Here is a 23,941-nt window from a genome sequence, read left to right as displayed (position 1 = left end):
GATCTGAAGCCATATCCTGGCCTGACTTCACTGCGCCCCTCTCCTCTCTGAGCTCAGACTTATCGTAGCGTGGCCTGCCAGGATAAAGTGGGCCTGTCGTGCGGGGGCGCCGCTGTTCACTGTACCTTTAAAAGATAAGCCTTGAGCAGGCTGCCCATGCTTGCCTTTAGCCTTGAACAGCATTGAATATTTCCATTTGCATAATTATTGATGCACACCGAAACAAACATACTAACCAGGCGTGTATACAGATGTTTGTGTGTATGTTTTTTATTTCCAATTTGTGGCTTATTTTTCGACCTTAAGTACTCTCAGCAGGCCGGATAATGCAGCAATATATGACAGCGGAAGTCGATTTCAGTCACAATTTACTCATGGCAGGTTTGATGTATGGTGAACTTTTAAGTGAAAACAAATCTAGTTAGAAATACCAAAAGTAATTTTACAACTGTTGCATTTCTCTGCATTGTAATTATGACACAGGTCTCCATGCACCTTAATTAATCCTGCATGTGTGACTACGATCTCTGCTTTGAGAACTAAATCAAATACTTTCAATTGGAATTTTACTCACTGAAAGTCTCCTGTTGCCACCACTTCTCAGTAGATAATGTTACCAAAAGGAATGTATTGCTTGTGTGCTCATGCATGTTATTGCGTGTGTTTGTGAGTGCAGGTTTGTGTGTGACAGTTAAACCCGTGAGTGCTGCAGCATTAAAGGGCCTACGAAATGATAAACATGAATTTCTACTGAGGATAGTAAATGCTATGTATGGACACAATGATCGCAGTATTTAATAAATCATGATTTGGTATGTCGACCACCGATGTTTACATTGCTTGCTACCGGAAACACCCGACGCTGTGTTCTGACGTCACAAGTAGAATACAGTCCACCAGTATACACAGACAGCACGCACAGAAGCGGCAGACGTGGCGATGTCGGAGTCTGGCTCGGATATTTCGACAGAATCGAGTGACAGTGAGTCGTCAATAGACTCGTTGCACTTTGAAGAAGAGGAGAACTTTATTGAAGAGGATGCCTGTGTCGTGGAATCAGATCATATGGGCGAGTTGAACGTGGTGGAACCATACCAGTTCGAGACACAGTATTCAAGATAGAGACACAGACGGGAGCGAACATGCGGATGATGGTGACGGTGATCCTGGATTTGGCGGAGATCCTGTGCGGCAACAGAACACAGACAGGTATATACATTTGACTATAGTTCATAGAACTTCTCAATATATAGTAAATACATCATAATAAAACGTAACATTATCCTCGATCATAAAGAAATCACTAGCTATCCTATATCGAGTCGATAGCTTGGTTTCCTTGAATTGTTATGAACCCGACTAGTTGTCCGCAAATTGCTCGATCGCTAAATATTCAATTATTTCTCTACTTGGACACATCGACGTCTGTAAAGCTTGATAACTTGATACTTTCTCGAAGTTTCTACGGTTGAGGTTCTATCGTTGTGTCTGATGTCAAACGTCATATATTACGAGGCTGTATATAAAGCATTAGCTATTAGCTAACAAACAGACCGGAGGACAGCGCTGGTTTATAAAGTATAGTCTGTATACTCACCGTCTCACGGCTGCCTATAGTAGCCGGAACACTTACCAGATGTTCATGGAAGTTACGATGTCGTAACTTTACGAGACTTACGTGAAACGGGTAACAAGTTGCTACTAGATAGATCCGACCTCCGTACGACCATAACAGGCTTATGAGCTGCTTACGAGCCTGTCGTGAAACACAGGCATATAAATAGTATGAAATTAAGATGACGTTAATATTGGCCTTTTTCTGGATATTGCATATTGTGTACATGTCCTAACCATTCTTCTTTTGTACATTTAGGTGTACATGTGAACACTGTACAATTATGGAAGCAATTGAAGAGCTGCTGCCAAGAAAAGGATGTCATGGAGGAACTCAATGAATATGAGGGACATGGTGCAAACATAACCTGCATAAGAGATCACCCAGGATTCAAGTCAAAGTGTCTGGATGTTTGGGTGTTGCAGACAGCCTACCAAAGGTATTCGAATAGGGACAGACAACAAGCAGGTGATCAGCCACGTAATAAGTAAGTTACTTGTGTGCACAAATGTGTAGAGCTCAGAAACTTTGATGTATTTATGGAAAGTCGAATGGTCACTCTGTCACTGAATAAATAGATAAATAAGCAAATAAGGTTGAAGTGATTACCATTGACATGTATTATCTTGTATGTTACAGAATGTATCACTATGTGGCATACCGCTGGTGAGATTTTGTTGGGGAATACTTGGTAAGAACCACAGACTGCCATCATGTACAATTCAAAAGATCTGTGCTACGTTTCCATCTGACAACTACACGTCGTTCAAGTATCAGCACTTTATTAGAGTCAATAACAAAACACAATGTCAGTTCAGTGATTGAATCTGCTTCTATACAGCACAACAGCATCCCTCTTGTTTGGAGTGGAGAAAGGTTCCTCATCAATATTGTCTTGGCACAAAGCATAGAGTCTCGGTCAAGAGTTCAGTAACATACTCTGCAAAAAAGATGTTTGTAATCAAGCATTATATATAATATGTATGTATGTATGTATGTATGTATGTATGTATGTATGTATGCAGTGGCGGGCCGTGCATTTCACACCTAGGCCTTCAGTGATATACTGCACAGTATAACCGGGCGTTGCATCACCCTAACAACAGAGTTATATTAATATTTACGAAGTATTTAGTTGTAAACAGCAGGCATTCCCAGCAGTACAATGTGCAGTGCCTCTCGCAGGCTGTGAGCCGGGGGTACCGCTCGTAGTTAGTGATTTGAAAGTGGCGGACAAACCCGGCCAAGGCTGTTCTCTTCTCACGATGTCTATCTTTTCTTGAAAAGTTTGTCTTGAAAATGGCGTTGTAATTATATCTACGACCAAATCGATCTCTTCTCCTCCTTCAGCCATTGTGGGTTGAAAAAGAACAGCTTGTAGAAATCTACACAAATTAGCTTGTTCAAAGTTTGCTAGCTCTGCGTATCCAATCAAAAGACGTACGCCTGCTAGCTGGCCCCGGTGTCCCCAACTCGAAATCTGATTGGTTAACGCCACAGTTTTGTCTCCAGTCACTTTAAGCGACAGGCGCCCGCACTGTTGATTCTGAAGGCCTAAGGGCAGATTTCGTGGACCCTGGCAACACATGATGGCTGAAATATGATTGGATAAAAGCTCTAACATAAAGGCCAGCCCTCCAAATCTCGATCTGAGGCTGGAAGCAGCGCAACCAAAAGGAAAGCTATGAAATGAAGAGAATAGACTATGGGGAATAATTGAATACATATTTGTGGAAAAAATATATAAAAATTAAATTTATATTCTGATGATGCCAGCAGAGGAAGGCCTTGCTGGCCCTGACGTCCCACCACTGAATGTGAGTGAGTGTGTGTGTGTGTGTGTGTGTGTGTGTGTGTGTGTGTGTGTGTGTGTGTGTGTGTGTGTGTGTGTGTGTGTGTGTGTGTGTGTGTAGGTAGGTAGGTAGGTAGGTAGGTAGGTAGGTAGGTAGGTAGGTAGGTATTATGATGCTGACCTTTGTAAAAAACAACTTGGTTTGGAACTTGCAGTCCAGCTGACCTGACACGTGGTCGCGCCTGCATGGACTTGTGGTGTGTCCGTGGAGGGAGATCTTTCTGACATGTCTGAAATGTACAAAACACAACTTTACTAATAAATCTTTCAAACCAGCTTGAAATTATATTGCATGTTTATACATGTCTGCATAAAGAAAATATCTAATAACATTCATAATAAAACATGTGGTTGAATTGATTGAGAGCAATGATATCAAATTAAACAAATATATGAATTATGTACATGCATGTGGTGATTGTATTTTTAACACGTCATGTGCAGGTCTACTGGTACTACAACTGTAATGTACAGATGACGTACAGTCTGTATACTTACTGGTGTACACACAGCTTCCTCCCCAGTGTAGTTGTCCAATAGATGGTCGCTGATCATACAGGTATCCTCAGTTCTGTCAGTGGCTTCATTCACCAATGTTTCAATACCTCTGTAATAACAGGGTGATAGTTAAAAGTTAAATAGACTCAAGCTTTTACTCAAACTACAGAATTAAATGGGGAATCCTGTTATAAACATTGAATCTATACTTAATTTAGCTAATGAAGTGTAATTAGCTAAAGTTATTAATACTACAAACCATAACACAGATATTGGCTAGGGCCTGGTGTAAACTCGTTACATACAGTAGGCCTAGACCGATTATGGCTTTATGCTTTTAACAATAAATAAATTAAACAAGTAGCACGGCTTACCTTCGCTCTCTCCGTTTTGGCGAATGCATTTCGTCGTCTCTCTGGTGGAGGACTCTGCATCGGCCAACGTGTTTGAATCGGCGTGCTGGCTTGTGCTGGCTTGTGCTGGCTGGGGTCTCGGCAGTATTGTAGGCACAGCATCTGCGTTCAGTTTTAAATTATTTTTGAATTAAATTTCCTTGGCGAACATAGTTTGTTCGAAACACGATCTCTCAAAGTGCTGCCCACAAATCATCGGTTTCATGGACGCACTTGTCTTGTCCATAAACGCGACATTTTATCCTCTTTTGGCCACAGAAAGCTAGATTTGGAGACGGCTCCCACATCCCCATACAACACATCGCTTCACAATTATCCATGGCGATCGATTGTTGTCCATTCTTTCTCGTAATAATTGACAGCAGTCTTGATGGACGCTTCAACGCAGACGAACACTGGCGACGGCTGTGTTCTACTTGTGACGTCATCGCCCGAACATTGCCGAAGTGGATGCTCTCAGCGCAGCGGTTGTTGATTGCTGTTAGCGGAAGTCATTTTTATGCTGTTATGATGGTGATTTATTACGAATACATCAATATTAAAAATATATGTATGGCACATTTCACAATAGATATGCAACCTATATCATATACCAAGCCCAATAACACTGACGAAATATCTTTTCGTAGGCCCTTTAACAAAAAACAACCTAAAATCTCCATTTATCAGTTTTTCTTAATTATTCTGTGTTGCCACTGTCTGCGTTCAGATGTAATGGAATACACACATTATGTTATGTATTTGGAACATTAAATGCTCTGCTTTTCACACATGCTTGAATGTGGTTACATTTATTTACTCAGTGCGATACAAAAGTAATTGGATTTGAACTCCCACTCCAAAGTTTTGCAGCTTTTTTCCACAATACAGAAAAAAAACATGTCACATAATGACAGTGTAGAGGATAGCAGTCAGACACTGTGTCTCTGTGTGTCATAATGTCAACAGTGATGCAATAAGCTGCACGACAGCAACCTTGTTAACCAGCTTGAGTGCACTGTGGGACAAACTCAGCAGGTGAACGTGAGAAAGTCTGATAGCCTCACTGCCACTTATGTGATCAATAAAAGTGACATCTACAGGGGCAGCTCCTACACTCAATTTAAAACAAGCAGCAATAATTATGCACTAATCTGACCGCCACTGTATGTGGATGTGGGGAGAGTCGGATAAACACTAGCAGTCTAACTACAGCCATAAACACAAAGAGGGACAGCTAATGCATGTACATTTACAGCACATTTTTATTAAACGGACTATAACAATGTTTTTACAATAGTCCTTTCCTGCATACTACTCATTACTGCTGACCGTTTCTCTGAGAATAACACATGTTTTAGATAGATCATTATTGTATTAAAGGACACGTTAGAGATGTATTACAGCTGCTGAAATGCAAAGGTTTTCGTGGAGGAAAATACAATCATCACTTTATCCTTTTCGTGCCACCTCCTATAGGCATCTTCCAAGGTTTGTCTCCTAAACTCATATCTCCTGGATGCCTCTCAAGTTTCTAATGTTGGAGTCTCCATGAATGCATCTCCAAAGAAGAGGTTTCCAAACAAATTGATGCATTAACAATTTCCAATAACAATTCCTCCTATCTCCACAAGTTGGTTCTCTTAGAGCACTGGCAAGCATGAAACCTCTTACAAGAAAAGGAAATTATTCTAAAAGCGTGTATGTTTTGCAATTTGCAGTCAATGACATAAAACATTGGAAAACCCCAGTGAGGTGCTTTAAGTATGCTTTTTTAAATGCTTTTCACATTCTGGGCAAAGGTGCATAATGAGTTGTTGGTCTAGAACAGGAGCATATTATAAATGTTGAAAAATCCCTTCAGTTCAAACTCTTGATAACACACAGACCTCTGAGTGCTTTGGAGAGCTTTGAAACAAAGGTTTTGGTCAACAGTGGAACTTAGATTAGTGGTGAGCAGAGCAAAACATCTGAGAGTGAGACACAACGTCATACTGTAGATACAACGCGGGATACTGGCAGTTCAGCGCGGTCCTCACTGCTGCACTGCACATTTATTAGAAGACTAGTAATAACCATGTGACGCCATCATTTGCTGATCAATTCAGCCTTATCCTCCTCCGCATCAAACACAGTCTTTCATCATGAGTCACCTTGTATCTGACCCCTATTCAATCGACCTTATATTAGAGGCCAGCTGTGACGGAAAGAAAATGTGTTTTTTTTTTCCTTCTATATCATGTGTTTTATGCTTAAGGATGCTCATCCACAGTCTTTTCAGCAGACACATGTGGAAGTAGGGTATTGAAATGCACTACTGTGCTTACATAATGGCTGGAATATATTTCAGAGAAGAATAAAATCTCCATCTATTTTATACGATATTTACATCCTTTATTTTCACAGTTGAGTTTGATGAACATCCTAATTATCTGTGAATGTCAGCCGGAGCTTCTTCAACATTCACCCCCAACCGGCGCTATTTCTGTATGAAAGTTTTATAAGTCACTAAATCCAATTTTTCCCTCAACATTCAATCGTCCTATATCCGCCTCCTGTCACTGAGGCTGTCAGCTGAATCCGTGTCTCCTCTGTGCCTCCTGTATGTCATCCTGCCTGCTGTTTTGTCGATCTAGCTGCAGGCTACAGTTTATAATAGTCTCCTGTCCCTCCTGAGGAGGCTGGTCGAAGCCTGCAGATCCCATCCCTGCAAATGAACAGAGGCACCGAATAGGACTCGTAATCTCCACGGTCTTATCACTCAGCTCCATCACATCTTGGCTTTGGGCGTTATCTGTTTGTGCGCATGCGTCAGGCGTGTTGTGTTTGTGTCCACTCTCCGGCTAGCCTCCTCCCCTTCCTAACTCACCTTTCGGCCCCAAAGAACAGTTGCCATGGTGACCGTACCCGTCAGGTTTGGTGGGAGGGGATCTTTAGTCAAAGCCTCTCAGCGATCCCGAGCAACCTCTCACCCTCCCCATTCTTCCTTTTCCTCCTGGAAGAAAATAGGCTACCCTTCACAACCACTGAAAGGGTTGAAACTCCCACTTTAGTGCCTCAGTTGAAACATGTTGCAAATAGAACGATGAGTGACGCGTCTTTGTTTTTGAAGCTCCTGCTGCGTCTAATTCTCAGTGATACACAAGCAAAAGTGATATTCATAGCCCATCTTTTATTAAGTTATTCATGAACATACCTTAGTCTTTCCCCACTGCGCTAAAGCGGCTACTTCTGTCCCACTTCTCACTCTTCTCCCATGTTTCCCCATCAGCAGCAACAGTCAAGTCTTTTGTACTGTAGATCCAGTAGTGGAACGTGGTTTTCTCTGCACACTGAATAGGAAGCTACATCCAACAGCTGTTAAGCTTAGCTCAGTATAAAGACTGTAAGCAGGGGGAAGTAGCTGGCCTGTACAAAAACCAACGTGAAAAAAAGCATGTTTTGGTTTTTCACGGATAATGTGCTGGACTATTTCTCTTGACATCAGTGAGTCCCAAATATTCAAACTATTAATTTAATTAAATGTACTTTTGTGTCAAGGCATCAATGTACCCTTATACAGTTATATAAGACACCATCCAAGTACGCACAAACATGCTGCACTGTACATGCACATATGTTCTCACATACATTATGTCACCTCAATCTAACGACTTCCAAATGCTGAACCATACATACAGTAAAAGATGAGAACCAAATATTCTCAACATTGTTAAATATTAGGCATTAACTATATTTTTCCCTCTTATGTCTGTCCCAAGCTTACCAATATCACCATTATAGTAAAGCAGTCACAGTAATCTGCATTGTTATTGGTTATTAAATCAGTCTGACATCTTATTACAAGTACTTAATGTTGCAGTTCTCATTTCATGTTTTATCCCCATCCTTGCTCTCTATTAATTTACATTCAATGTTTAACTTTTTTTTTGCAACAGCTGCACCATAACTTTATCAGTCAGTTGCCTTCCTTTCACCTGCCCTTCAACCCTTCTGTCCTGTCCTTTCCATCTATCCCTCCACTCTCCTCCTCCTCCTCCTCTGTGGATGTTCTCCAGATGCTGAAGTCATTCATTAACTCTAACCCACCTCCCCTCCACTTTTCTAGCGGCCCACAGTAAGCTGTGACTGAGTGTTATGGGGGGGTCTGATAGTGGCAAGCAATGGAGCGGACAAGTTATTACAGGACAGGCAAATAGAGGCCCGATGAAGCATGAAAACCTCCCTTCCCCAAAGCGCCACTCAAACACACACACACACACACACACACACACACACACACACACACACACACACACACACACACACACACACACACACACACACACACACACACACACACACTGAGGAATATACAGAGAGACAGAAGGATACAGTTAGAGACAGACTGACAAAAACACAAATATACAGGCTCTTCTCGCTTGAAACTATAAAGAAGTTCTTAGTGACAGACATGCCTATACTACACACACGCAGCCTATCCATTAATTCCTTCTTTCTCTGTGCATGCTAACGAGAACAGACATATAGTACATGACAGGGCACAGAAAACGGAACAGGGTGACAGCATGGGACATGAATATTAATACTGGGATGCCGAAGGGATATGGAACAGTCCTGTCACAGAGCAGTTAACATGCTTTGCTTCCCAGCGTGGCTTGGCAGAGCAGATTTCAATCAATCAATCTTTTATGTTCCACCATGGGGAAGTTTGTTGGCAGGGAGGGTTTATAAAAAACAATAACGCAGAGCAGAGGAACACATACTAAAGTAAAGGGTACAAACCCTAAGATCTGGTGAAAACGCCTATTTAGATATTAATTAGTCCTAAACATTCAGCGTCCCATTTCTTAAGATTCCAATAGTTCAATATTTTGTTAAAAAGCATGATTGCATAAAGGCAGTTGCTCTAAAGGCTTTGGCAGGTCGATAAAATGTTTAATTTGCCGCAAATGCATTGTGTCAAGCTACATAATACAAAATCCAACGTCTAATAATTGATGACAATGGACCTGTACAGACTTTGGTCTAACATGTAATAGGTTTCAGGTTTCTGATAGATGATATATTCTTGAGTATTTCACAGTTTCTTATAAAGTATGCGTGTATCAATGTATCTGTGTTGCCTGAGTGGATATGTCTAATCTGTAAGGTACAGCACACAAACAAACACATACATCTCGAGAGCAACAGTGAAAACAAGTGAGCTGGGATGGAGGTGAGGCATGGACCTGTATACTCCAGAATTAAAGTTTGTATCTAGATGTCTTACCTAGATATAGAAGGTTGTATGTTAATGGAAGGTGCTAATGCACACACACACACAGACACACACACACACACACACACACACACACACACACACACACACACACACACACTATAAGCATTTGGCTGAATCAGCCAGACCCCCTCTGGAGTTGATGTGGCTTGCAGAGGGATTGGATGGCATTGGACGGTGTCCGCTCATCAGATATAATAGAAAAAAGAAAATCCCCTCAGGCTCTGCTCTGCTACGAGCCACGGTGATTTACCAGAAAAGGAAAATTCTCACCTCCAAAGTCAGCAAGAAAACATCAAAACATGGATTGCTGTAAAAACTGATGTTTTCGTACGCTTCCTGTTGAGGAAGGAAAGATACGGTCGGTACAGTGACCTATCCTCACCTGCATGACTATAGATGAACCTCCTCCTCCCCACCTACTCGCCTGCTTTGCATATGGTGCATATTTATAATGTAAGCAAACAGAATGCAGACAACAATTGCAGGAGGAGTGCAGTGGAGTATTTGTGTTGCATTCCTGATGCAGACTTAAATGTAATAGTAGGTGTAAATTGGGTCAGAAAGACGATAAAAGAGGGAAAGTTTCACTTTTATAATACTTTTTTAGCAAAGTTTATTGCTACCATAGCCACCACAGTCACTTTTAAGAGTGTGTTTTTCACCCTCTAGATTCCTCTCTGCTGGTAGTGGAGCCTGAAGAGAGTAAAGGCACGAGTGCACCAAACAACCCACATGTTGCTGTTTGTAGCTTTTTTCCACATGTCTCCACCATGTGGCACGGGTTTAGTGGCTCGCTCTGGACCAGGATGAAAGGATTTCTAGGATTTTTGTTTGCACTGCCATTTTTGCATCTGAAAGCAGCGTGTGTGTGAATATGTGGGTTTGTGGATGTGTTTGAACTTTTTTTTTTCCCTCTGATGAACTTACTGTATGCCTGTAAATGTATGTGCCTGGTTGGCATGCACGCTTGTATGTGGGGACTGTATGTTAAATGCACACGTGTGTATCCGTTTGAGAGTGTTTGAAGCCAGGTGGCATGCTCCCCCCCCCCCCCCCCCCCCCAACACACCCCTCACCCACTGCACGCCCTTCCCCTGTGTTCTGGATGCCCACCAAATACTAACGGATAGTGAAGTGTGAATGTGTGCGTGAGTATGTGTGTGTGGTGCCATGTGAAAATGAGAGCTGTCTGCCCCCTAGTGGTTTCATCATTCTCTTTCCTTCTCACACTGGACTTAATATGCTGACAAGCCTGTCACTGGTTCTGCACCTCATTTTATCACCCTGTCATGTGGGCGTAACTGTGGCAACAGAGCTGCCCAATGAGCCAGGAGCCCACACCTGTAATTAGCTTCAGACAAAGTGACTGCAATAAGGGAAAGCACCGCTGTGACCAACCTCTATCAGCTGAACACAGCCGCACTCCACACGTAGCTTCAAACCCCGGAGTACTGAAGCCAGAGGAGGATTTATTTTCCCTCCTACTTTGGACTCTTTTTAAAGATGGCACTTTGTGAATATGAAATGAGTCTTCAGTGTGTAGGGAAAGTACAGCACATCTGTGGAGGCTCTATCTTTTCCCTGAGCCAGAGGGGGGTGGAGTATCTCCATTCCCTTTATTCACAGGCATTTTAAGTGTGGCGATTAAGATATGCGAAGTCTTTTATTAGTCTGATTTATTTTCACTTTAGTTAGCTTATTCATTTTTAGATGACGTTTTCTGACAGTTTGGAGTTAGCATATTCAGTGGCAAGTCGCCAAACAGGGTAAAGGAATTTGCTCCATTAAAAAAAAGGCTTGTATCTTCACAACCCAATAACAAGTCTGCCGTTGTTCTGCAGCATAGTTTGATTACAGACAGACAAAGGAGTGCTTCAGAGCTTGTTTTAATCACTGCATGCTCAATAGCTTATTGTGCGCTAACACCGGCCCTCACTAGCTGCATACACGCTCACAATGTGTGGGTGTGTGCCAATATTCTGTCTGATCTTGGTCTGTAGCACCTCTTAATGGAGTTCTGTCTTTATTTCATTTCAACTAAGAAAGGTTTTGATGTGAAAGCTTCCTGACTTCTTGCTCATGAGCTGTGCTACAGTGTAATGTACATCTTAGGCTTCTCTTTACAAGGTGGTGTTTCAAAGTTGTATCTATCTGTAAAACTTACAGACACACAAATATATGTGTGGAGCTGGAAGAAGCCAAATCAGGCCAAAATCTGTCTATCTAACTTCCATTTCACGACAACCGTAAGACCAAGACCTGTACAGAGCTGAATATTAAAGATTACAATGTCTGTGCTTTTATCTGGACAAACACTAGGCTACAGCATGTCATTGCCACATCTATCTATATCTATCTATCTAGTCTATCTATCTATCTATCTATCTATCTATCTATCTATCTATCTATCTATCTATCTATCTATCTATCTATCTATCTATCTATCTATCATCTATCTATCTATCTATCTATCTTCTATCTATATATCTATCTATCTATCAATAATCTATCATCTATCTATATATCTATCATCTTCTATCTACTATCATCTATCTATCTATCGATCATCTACATCTATCTATCTATCTCTATCTATCTATCTATCTATCATCTATCTATCATCTATCTATCTATCTATCTATCTATCAGCTTCATCTATCTATCTATCTAGCTATCTATCTATCTAAGCTATCTATCTATCTATCTATCTAGCTAGAGGTCTACTAGCTATCATCTATCTATCTAATCTATCTATATCTATCTATCTATCTATCTATCTATCTATCTATCTAGCTATCATCTATCTATCTATCTATCTATCTATCTATCTATCTATCTATCTATCTATCTATCATCTATCTATCTATCTATCTATCTATATCTATCTATATATCTATCATCTATCTATCTATCTATCTATCTATCTATCACTATCTATCATCATCTATCTCTGTCTATCTATCTATCTATCTATCATCTGTCTCTATCTCTCTCTATCTATCTATCTATCTATCTCATCTATCTATCTATCATCTATCTATCATCTATCTATCTATCTATCTATCTATCTATCATCTATCTATCATCTATCATCTATATATCTATCTATCATCTATCTATCATCTATCTATCTATCTATCTATCATCTATCTATCTATCTATCTATCATCTATATATCTATCTATCATCTATCTATCTATCTATCATCTATCTATCTATCTATCTATCTATCTATCTATCTATCTATCTATCATCTATCTATCATCTATCATCTATCTATCTATCTAGCTATCTATCTATATCTATCTATCATCTATAGCTATCTATCTATCTATCTATCTATCTATCTATCTATCTATCTATCATCTATCTATCATCTATCTATCTATCATCTATCTATCTATCTATCTATCTATCTATCTATCTATCTATCTATCTATCTATCTATCTATCTATCTACCTACCTACCTACCTATCTATCTATCTATCTATCTATCTATCTATCTATCTATCTATCTATCTATCATCTATCTATCTATCTATCTATCTATCTATCTATCTATCTATCTATCATCTATCTATCTATCTATCTATCTATCTATCTATCTATCTATCTATCTATCTATCTATCTATCTATCATCTATCTATCTATCATCTATCTATCTATATCCACATTACGGATGATTATTAATCAAAAATGTAATTTTGTAAATATGTTGTGAAAGCTCTAATCGTCAACTCTACAATATCGTCACAATATTGATTTTGAGATATTTGGTCAAAAGATATTGTGATATTTAATTTTTACCATATCTTCCAGCCCTAGTTAACGGCCCTTCTGTACTCCAATGTATATATATATATGATAAGCTAAAGTAGGCCAAACATTTTGGCCATTCCGACATATCAGTCGGCCTTCAGTTGTTGTATTACCACAATCCGTGATAATGTCATTACTTTTCACACAAAAACAAGAAGAAAAAAGGAAACTGTCAAAGGCAATGAGGCTCATTAGTCAGGTTTAGAGCTGATGGCACAAAGATGTAGAAGAGAGCAGCACAAAAAGGGATCCAGCAGGGGGTCTGTATGACTGTCTCTTGTAATAGATTTAAGTCCAGTTTGGAGCAGCATGTGTGGAGTTCAATTTTATTAAGATGTGTGTGCAGGATACTTCAAAAGACACTATATCGCCCACCTCTCCCTTTGGACATGTCCACATCTGTTTCTAAAGATGTCCTCTTTAAACTCCTCTCCTTTGTCCACTGTTGTGCTGTCCCCATAATTCTCTCCTCTCATGCAGGGGTAATTACATTGATGCTGACGGGAGATAATGAAATGCAAGAAAACAGAGTGGTAAACTGGAGAGGGCAGTGAAAAAGGGAACGAGACTGGAGAGTGTAAAGGGAAAGGAAGAGAAAGTGGAGAAAGATTGAAAATCGAGATTTGACAGTTTTTTTGCAGATGGTAAGCACTGAGTGCATAGTCCAGGCTCAGTGCAGCTGTTGTATATCATAAAAGCAAGGTACATGTCCTCTCCATGACGGTAAATTACCAACAAGAGGGGAAGTAGAGCGGAATGGCGGGTGCAGAGGAAAGCAGGGAGCAATGGAAAGCACAAATCTGAGGGGGAGGAAGAGGGAGGCATTAGAGGAGAGGCAAGAGGGGGGAAACAAAAGGCACAGTAGTGGTGAAGAGGAGGCGAGAGAGGAGGGGAGAGGCACTCTGATGTAATTAAAGTGGCTGAGTTGAGAGGCTGCACCTTGCCCCCCTCCCCATGCCTCCACATATGGAAGGTTTATGAGTTTATGAATACAGTATAGACGCACTGTTAGAGGTGCCAAAGTCACTGGGGAGCTGCAGAGTGAGCTTATTTATATGGAACACAAGTGCATCTATATGCAGCCCCTTTTAAATGTCCTGAGCTCCACTCAGAAATGCTCCAAAATGTTTTCTGAGGTTGGTTAATGTTTAACCTCTTCAAGATGAAATGTCTGACAAAGACAGATGAAAGAAGCTGAATGTTAAACCGTTCATCTATTACTTGTAGCTAACTTGCTTTGTTTTATCCATTAGCTATTAAAACCATTTATGGATACTATTAGCTATTTGAACATGTACCATTACTCAAGCTTGATCAACCTTTATTCATAGTGTATAGAGTGATGCAGGAATGACGTATTTTGGTAGGCGAACCCCAAAGTTAGCATCTTCCTGGTTCCCTTGACAAAATGCCAGTGGGATTTTGCATTATTACAGAAAATAAGCTTTGTGGTGAACAAAAGTTTCATGACACGTGTCCTTTTGTTCAGCAAGATAATCTTCAGAAATAAAGAACATTTATCATTTTTGATGCGTAAATGTAATCGGCAGAGGTAAAAGGCTAACGTTAGCCTATCAACAAACTACACCACGGCCGCATGACTTCAACATCCCCACCACTAAGCTAAAGGCAAGCTAGTATTCTCATTTAACCACTTGTTAGCAAACCACCTTTTTTAAGACACGTATCTAAAAACTTCCAAAATTCACGAGTGCGATATTGTGTTTTATGTTGTAGAACAAAACGTGAACATTTTTCAATTATGCTTCTGTTAACTACATAACTTATTTCAGGCATCTATCCAAATGAACCATTACTGACACTTACTGTGGCAGATAGGGTTTCCTTGTATTAAGAAAAAGGTTACATGATATATTCCATAGTTCTACTGTCTGGTACCACTGACCCAGTGTTTACAATACTGAAGCATTCTACACAGATGTCAGAAGTGGACACAAATGTAGAGGTTGGTAGAAATCTTCAGTGTCCTGCCACAGAGGCAGGGGAGGGAAACACTTCATTTCAGACCCTGCTTTTAGCTTACTGTTTATTACTGTTGGCTAACTGTTAAGACTTCTCTGCTTGTTTGTTAATTAGTTACCCCCTGACAACAGAAGTACCCCTGGTCAGAAAGTCTCTGATCAACTTGTATCCTGACTGACAGATAGCCATGTTACAGTATGTCACACTTTGTGACTTGTTTGAATTTGAATGAGCTGAAAGCTTCCTTCACTTTGGACTTTACCCCTTGTTCAGTCAACAGTGTCGAAGCAATTTTTTTATTTTGTCGACCGCACAAATAGCCTACTTTAGCCTTTCATGTCAAATTTGACAAGACAAGACAGGAAAGCCTCTTGTGAACTTTGATGTTCTACTTTGATCATGACAGTTCCATCAAATGAATTTGGTACAAAGAAACACTGTCAGAGATGCTATCAGGACCAGGCACTGTAAAGTTCACCAATCACAAGACATTTGGCTGACGGTAAAAGTTTGAAAGCCAGTGAAACCCAATGAAGTTCATTGATTTGAATTGACCTGTTATGTCATTCAGATGGTAAGTGATTTGCGTCTTTAAAAAGACCTTAGAATGTTAAATACAAACATTTAATCAAAGGTGTGAGTGTGTTGCTTTTATCCTTTTTTCTTTGACGTTCCACAAACACAACATTTGGCCCTGGCTCAGCTATCCAGGACATTGATGTGTGAATCCTGACTTCATAGAAATTACATTTCTTCTATCAAAGGACAAGTGTGCATGTGTCCGTAAGGTACCGGTGTGTGATTAGGACTCTTTTCTTTTGAATCAGAATTACCATTGATATTGTGAGACCCCTCCCTCACCTTTCTTTGAATGTGGTGATCACACCTTTCTTTGTACTGCGACTACATCTAAGAGCTCAAAATGGGCTGAAACACAGAATGTGGCACTCAATCACACACACAGCGGGGGGACAGACACAAACAGGACCTCTCTCCTCTAACTCTCCTCTTCGCTCTCTGTCTTTTCATCTCCTGTGTGTTTTGAAACAGCCTTTCACGCCTCTATGGCTAATGTACTGAATAGGCTCCCATTGTTAACGTTACAGCATTATGAGTTCCTTTTGTGTGTGGGTCTCTCGGCTCCTAGAGGACCGCACTGAAACCTGATAGGCAGGGAGGCAGTGGTGGGATCTCTATTTGTGCTTTTTCTTTTACTAGGTAATTATGGAAATAATTCTTCTTTGTTTTGGCCTTTCTCTGCTGAGAGTCCAGTTCATAATTAATCGGTAGCGTGAAAGACTGCTTGTTTTATTGGCTGGTGGCTGGTTGGGGCGGCGGGCGGGTGGAGCATCTGAATTAGATTAGATTTAATTAAGGCATGGGTCCTCTGACTACACACTGCTACATAAATAGGCTGTATGCCAGGCTGGTTGTTGTTGGGAATTCAACAGCATGTGTGCACACACACACATACACACACACATACACACACACTTCTGGAAACTCCCCCAGGCCTTCAAGGTCAGGTAGACAGAGGAAACATGCAGCATGGTGTCTGGAAGAACGAGAAAACAAGCTCAAAAAAACTCCTCCTCTAATCATAGTTTGCTGCTGTGTCCACACACGTGCTCTGACAGATATTGACTTTGATAGTGTCTCTAACCCCCAGCACCTTTTTCTGAAATGAATAGTTTGACATTTTGGGAAATGCACTCAACCGCTTTCTTGCCTAGAGTTAGATAAGAAGATCGGTATCACTCTCATATCTGTCGGTTAAATATGAAGCCGGCAGCCGGTTAGCTTAGCTTAGCATAAAGACTGGAAACAGGGGGAAACAGCTAGCCTCTGTCAGGTCTGTAACAGAATACGCTCATGAACACCTCTAAAGCTTACTAACAAACACATTATGTTGTTTGTTTAATTAGTATGTATTGGAAGGTCACAGGGAGGATGTCACTATAGTGGACAGTATTGCACCTCTACTACTGGGTCCATACAATCTAACTTCATCAAATATCAAAACCATCAGTTATTTAAGAAAAACTAGAGTATGTTAACCTGTTAATTATATTTTAGTTATAGTCGTTTGTCATTTGTATTGTATCCTAAGCTTTCGAGTATTATAGTGTATTCTTTATATTGTGTTCTACAGCTACATCTCTCTCTTCTAGTTGATATAAGTCATTGTGTATTTCTTCACTCTGTCAGGTCATTAGACCAAACTGATGATCTCTGACAGCCGGTCTAAATAACCCTATTAATACCAGCTATTTCATCTTCACGTGGGGCTTAGACATCTGTGTTTTACTTTGGCACTGAGGGTTGTACGGTCTTTACGTTTCAATAGTTTGTATGTTAGCTTGGGTCCGGGCGGCAGAGACGAGAAAATGAATCCGGCAGACTGGAGTTATTGTGGCTCACTATATCTGCAACACAATACATAGACATCTTTGACTTCATGTCAACACTGTTACCTCTCCACACTCTGTTGATAATGTTTTTTAAGTTTAAATTCTGGCAAATTCTGTCCTGTTTCCAGTCTGTATGCTAAGCTAACCTAGCCGGCTGCTGTAGCTGTAGCAGTGGAACTATTCCTTTTAAGTACACATTTTGACCTCCATCAACACATGATTTGAATGCCAGTGTATATATAAAGACTATATTACATAATAATAACTTGGAACCAGAAAGTGGAGTTACCTTTCACAGTTATTTTAGTCAGTGTTGCTTTGTGAATCAGACCCCTAACTCACCATCACACTGTGGAGCTCTGCACGTTTCATTTAAATCTCCTTTAGATGTACATGTGAGGGGGAATCTCTACCCTGTGCGTAATACAATATCTCCCAAAAGCCTGTTAGTCTATATAATCCTGCAATACTTCAAAAAGCTCCAAATAGCCTTGTCTGCTTTGCCGTTTCAGGGGATCGAATCCTTACAGATGGAAGCATTTCTGGACTATTGATTCAACCGCGAGATATCTCGCAAAGGTCATTTCTCGGAAAGCTTTCAGGGACAGTATCCTCAACTGGCCGTGAGAGCTAGTGGACAGAGATACGAGTCATTTTTAATGTTTATCAGGCGGTAATACACAGTCTGTTACGCAGCAACACAGAAACCTCGAACACATTGAACTTTTGAAGAGGCACATGGAGGTTTGATGTTTACAGACCCCTGAGGCACTAGTGTAATTTGAACTGAAACAGCAACTCTAAAATACTTTTATGTAGCTCATTCCTCATTAGCTCAGCCTTACTGCGGCTCCGTAATAAATACGATTCCTTGTACTCTCCCTCCCTCTCTCCTCAGTGCAACAGTACTGTCTGCCGCTAAGCAGCAGAAACACCATTTAGATGAGCCTCATCCCGAGTGCCTGATTGAAATTCTCACGCTATAATATCAGTCAGCGGAAATGTTGAAGTGCTATTCCCTCATCCCATCTGGGATAATAAGCTGCAGTGCTCTCTGGCATTACACTACGTGTGTTGGCTCCTCTGCGATTCTTACCACTGGCCACGGCTTTCATCGCCAGTGTTAAATTCCCTGCACTGCTAAGTAGTTTGCAGACTCCCTGTTTCCCTGCGACAAACACGGTAATGTGTGACGGCCCCTGGTGTTCCTACGCCTTCTCTCAGCTTCAACGCTGAGCAACACAAGTCGTGTTTTATCTAAAACTGCTGTAAGCTGTTTTGTCGTCACAAAGAAACACATTTCAGAATGAACCTGAAAACAATTTGCTGCTTTATATTTATGCCTGTCTCCTTAACTGCCTTCTCTCCATCCTTCCCCTAGCTCTGCAGCTCCACTCACCCTCCTGTTTCCTCAACCACCTATTCCCTTATTTCCCTCTTCATCCACATTTTCTCCATTGCCCTCTTTGTTTCCCTCGCCACTACTCATCCTTGCTCTTCGGCAACCTTGTACATCATCCATTCTTATTGTGCTCTTTGTCTCCTTCCCTCTCCCCAACAGAAGCTCCAGGGCAGGACTTTGTAACTCTTGACTATCGTCTACGCTACTACCCCAGCATCACCTACGCCGTCATCGGCAGCGCCGTTATCTTCGTCCTGGTGGTGGCGTTGCTAGCCTTGGTGCTCCATCACCAGAGGAAGCGGAGCGTCCTGCTGCCCAGAGGCGTAAGAGGAAGCTCGCACCACCACCACCACCAGCCCCTGCTGCTGTCCCGTTTGGTCATTTTGGACCGGGGTCATGTCCATACCGGAGGTCCAGGCCTCTCCCCCGGCTCCCCCACCGCAGCGGGACAGTACAGCTCAACTCCTCAGGCACTACGTCTGCTGTCGGGGACACTTTATCCTTCCGGACTCTCCATGGACTCACCTCCATCATACTCACAAGCTGTTCTGGATGTCAGGTGAAAGGAGTAATGATTCTAACAGCTGTATGGAAGTTTGTAATCTCTTGTCTGTTTCCAAAAAGCTAGCTAGCACTGTAGAATCTAATGAAGTATGTTATTGTAATACAACATCATAAAACTGTAATTGAATTTACTTGTCAGCTCATTTTTTCTCATATGTTCATACACTGACTTAATCTGTTGTAAAGCATGCCATCACAAATATCTGTCAGCATGTGTCCCCAGTGGTGCTTTTTATGTGATGAATGAACACACAAAAAATTAACCCCCCACTCTGCTGCGTACTCATTTACTATTATATATTATGTATTCCATTACATATAGTAAATGATGTTATAGAAGAGTGTTGCTGTTTAAAAAGCTAATCATACATTATTTAAATACACAGATTGTGAACATTGATGTAGAAAATGATATTCTGATTAAAAGCCTCACTTTCTTCAGAATCGATCATTTTGTGATAACAATCCAGGAGTTCAAAAATAAATGGCCGAGGAAATCTGAGAATCTTACAGGTGTCATTAATTATTGATAGGTTCTTACGTAATCACATAATCAACTCAGACAGGGGTGTACTTCCTGATTCTTTGCCATAAAAATATGAATTGTACATTCCTTATGTAATGGCTCATGGCCCTGACATCACATTCTTCCTTTATCTGTTTCTTCCCCTAGTCGGCCTCCCTGGTTTGATCTCCCTCCTCCCCCGTACCTCTCAGATGGGGAGCTTCCATCCGAGGGCGAGCTGCCTCAATACGAGGGCCCACAGGACCCTTTGAGCCACCCCACAGCGCACCCCTTTGCACTTTCCACACCCAGAACTGTGGCCTCAGGCACGCAGCCGAGTTTGAGCTTCAGAGAAGAGTCGGACCAGCTGTAGCTTCTCTCTTGGTGGAACTAGTTAGAACTCAGAGACTGCAGGACTGAAGGAGCAGGCTGCAGGGCCGCGAGGCCACGAGAGTCCACAGCAAAGACCTGCTTAGAATCAACAGAGACTAAGAGACTAAACAGTGTCCTAAACTAGCTGCCTACACATCGGCCGACTGTAGCACTGGACTGAGACAAGCTCGTCCTGCCAGACTGATGTTGTATGCTGGCTCCCCCTACTGGGGTCCCGGCTGCACTACACCTTAATCAGTTACACATTCATCCATGTCTCAACAGTTACGTTCAGTTGAATTGTGCTCCCCTTGAAGAAATACTTTGTATGATACCCAACAGTGACCACAGCCTGCATCTCCAAAGAAGTTAGAGTTAAAGAGTTAAACCAACATTCATTATTAGCATATTCATTAACATATCAAACATGATAGCAAAATGTGGCACCTGAAACTGTCATTGTGGTATAGTGTATTCATGATGGAGTGGTGCTATTCTCCTTTGTGTAACATACTTAGACCGCGTCATGCACCATTTTGCAATACTCCTAACTGTACGTCACATTTCACATCCACAATGTTCTCCATGGTGGGCTTTATAAGAGCTTTGTCTTGTGTTCAAATGTGTAAAACACCTGAATGCTAGATAAGGTCTGTACTGTTGAGGATTACTGCTACATTTGATGACTTAATGTACATTTTAGCAACGGGCATGTTGATGCCTTGTCCTTCCTTAAGTCCAAATGAAGACGATGCAGTAGTGTTGTGTAGAGGTTAATAGTTTAACAGAAACACATACAGTTATGATATAAAGAGCAGCTCAATCAGAGTGTTGTTCAGTGTTGATGTGAACAATGATCTGGTAATACGGCTACAGTGGTGGTTATAGTGCAAATGAACATTTTGTAACTTCTTTAGTGGTACTTCAAACTAAACTCATATGAGTAAAGTGTTTCCACTGAGTTGAAACATGTAAGAGACTTTCCTAGAGGAGCATTGGAGGTCTTGTGCTTTTAAAAAAATATATTTTCCACAATATTTCTTGTTGTCATTTGGGTAAATTCAAGCTACAAATGTGAAAAAGGACCATTGAGAATTTGTTTTAAATAATGCCGAGCAGAAAATCTATATATAAGTATATATCATTACCAAGCGAGTTTCATAAATCATTCCTCTAAGCAAAACAATCACCTCTGTTGGCAAAGATAACTTTTTATTACATTTCTGTTTGAAGACCAATAGTGTTTTTATGTAGACACAAAAAAGAAATCCAAATGATTTAGTTGAGGCCTTATTGTGTGTCCTAAGTACCTTTGTGATATGTTTGGGCACCAAGCGCCTATTTAGAACCTCTGAAACCAGCCGCCGGGTAATCTCACACGACAACATATAAGAAAATTATGTCTTGGATCAGATTGTTTTCATTTGAATGTATATAACTCTGTGTCATTCTGGAAAATCATCCTCATTAGCATTAGACAATGACTGATGAATCCACATCTGAAGGATCTGTGTTTAAAAATTGACCTTTGTTCGTTCATTTTAAAATGTTCAACACTGTACATAGGAGATAGGATGGTGAATAAATCTATTTAAAAGTAGACTTTAAAGTGAGAGATGAATGTAAATGTAGTCGTGCTTTGCATCTTTCTTTTGCTCCAGAGCCAGCCGTAATAATGCAGGCACAAGAAAAACAAACCAAAGATAATCATTATTAACCTTAACGCAAGGATATTACCCTCCAAAGGAATGATTATGTGTCACACCTGTTTGTACCTTTATTATATTAAAATGTGTAAAGATTTATTGAGTAAAAGAAAATTCATGTTATTTGCTGGAAAACTGGAAAACATTTCTCAGGACGACATTAATACCAGTCCGTCTGTTTTGTTTTAAGGAACGTTTAAGATCAAATTCCATTTATTTTTCCTCTGATTTGCTCTCATGAGGTTAGTTATTTACATATTTGTGACAATCTTTTTATCCCTTGTATTCTGTAGCCTACATTGAAAGTAATATACATTTCTGAGATCTTGTGTGTACGGGTCTTCCTGGAGATCTAATATTACATTTTCTGTTTATTGCAGTCTGGAGCTTTGCCGCCAGCCTTTGCCCCAGACAGACCAACCTCACATCGCAGATCCCCAAATAATAAAGATTGTGTAGCTGGAAGCCATCTGAAAAAGAATACTTGATTAAAAAAACTGCATTAAAAATGCTACTTAAGAAAAAATACAAAAACAATGTAACAGCTAAATGTACTTCAAGTATTAAAAGTTAGTACTCGTTTTTACCTTTGTTACTGATATATTGTTATTTATGATATTAAATTGCGTGCAAGCAACATTTCACTTAGGTAACTGGTCAAGGTGGAGCTTCTTCTAGCTTCTTTTTATTCAGGTAGTTCAGCGGTTCCCAACCTGTGGGCCGGGCCCCTCCAAAGGGTCAGGAGATAAATCTAAGGGGGTTGTGAGATGGCTAATGTGTTGTTCTGCAGGACATATTCTGGACATTTTCTCTAACAAAATATTGAATAATTTTCATTATTTTGGCCTCAAACTGAATGTGGTCACAAGCCAACAAGTTTGAGAATCATTTGGTAACCTTTTACAAGTCATTTTATTTCAAATGTATCGTATGTTGTTTTTAATGTAAAATCTTAATCTGCAAAGTAATTACTCACTTTATCTGTCCAATCAATGTAGTGGCGTAGAAAGTACAATATTTCCCTCTGAAAAGTTCAAGAAAAAAGTAGCACAACATGGAAATAGGCTACTCAAGTAAAGTACAAGTTCCTCAAAATGGTGCTTTAGTACAATACTTGAGTAAATGTACCATAGTTACTCTTCACCACAGGAAACCTTTTACCACAATTAGAAATCCTCTGTTGGTGGGAAGTACTAGTCAAGTGACAGTCAGTGAATTATAATTTAGCTGGGAAGCTGTTGAGTCTCAAGTGTTCATATTTTCCCTTCATGCATTAATGTTTCATTATAGTGGCAGCTGAGCAGTGCCCTGCAGTTCTAGATATCCACCAGTAGAGGTCACTGTCTCACCACAATGACCCAAAGCTTCGTGCAGAGTCGTCAAATGTGCAAAACTGAAACTCTTCATTTCTGTCCTGCTTCGTTGTTGTAATCTAATATGGCCAATTTATGTTCTGTCAAAGAAGCTATTGATATTTTTCTGGTAAAAATGTTCATGCTCAGATTTGCATATATTGTACATTCATGGCAACTATCT

General features: G+C 40.5%; 1 protein-coding gene across 1 annotated transcript in view; it reads left to right on the top strand.

The window, feature by feature from the left end:
• Positions 1-22,734, top strand: part of ldlrad3 (low density lipoprotein receptor class A domain containing 3) — a 78,213-nt gene extending 55,479 nt beyond the window's left edge. Inside the window, exons 6-7 of the mRNA XM_029434652.1 lie at positions 19,418-19,817; positions 20,496-22,734. Coding sequence (XP_029290512.1) covers positions 19,418-19,817; positions 20,496-20,700 — 605 coding nt within the window. The 3' untranslated portion in view covers positions 20,701-22,734. The remainder of the gene's footprint in view (positions 1-19,417; positions 19,818-20,495) is intronic.
• The last annotated feature ends 1,207 nt before the right edge of the window (positions 22,735-23,941 follow it).

Source organism: Cottoperca gobio, chromosome 6 (assembly GCF_900634415.1).
Source record: "Cottoperca gobio chromosome 6, fCotGob3.1, whole genome shotgun sequence".
NCBI lineage: Eukaryota > Metazoa > Chordata > Actinopteri > Perciformes > Bovichtidae > Cottoperca > Cottoperca gobio.
The sequence above is the reverse complement of the archived record's forward strand: the minus strand, read 5'-3'. Positions and strand labels throughout refer to the sequence as shown.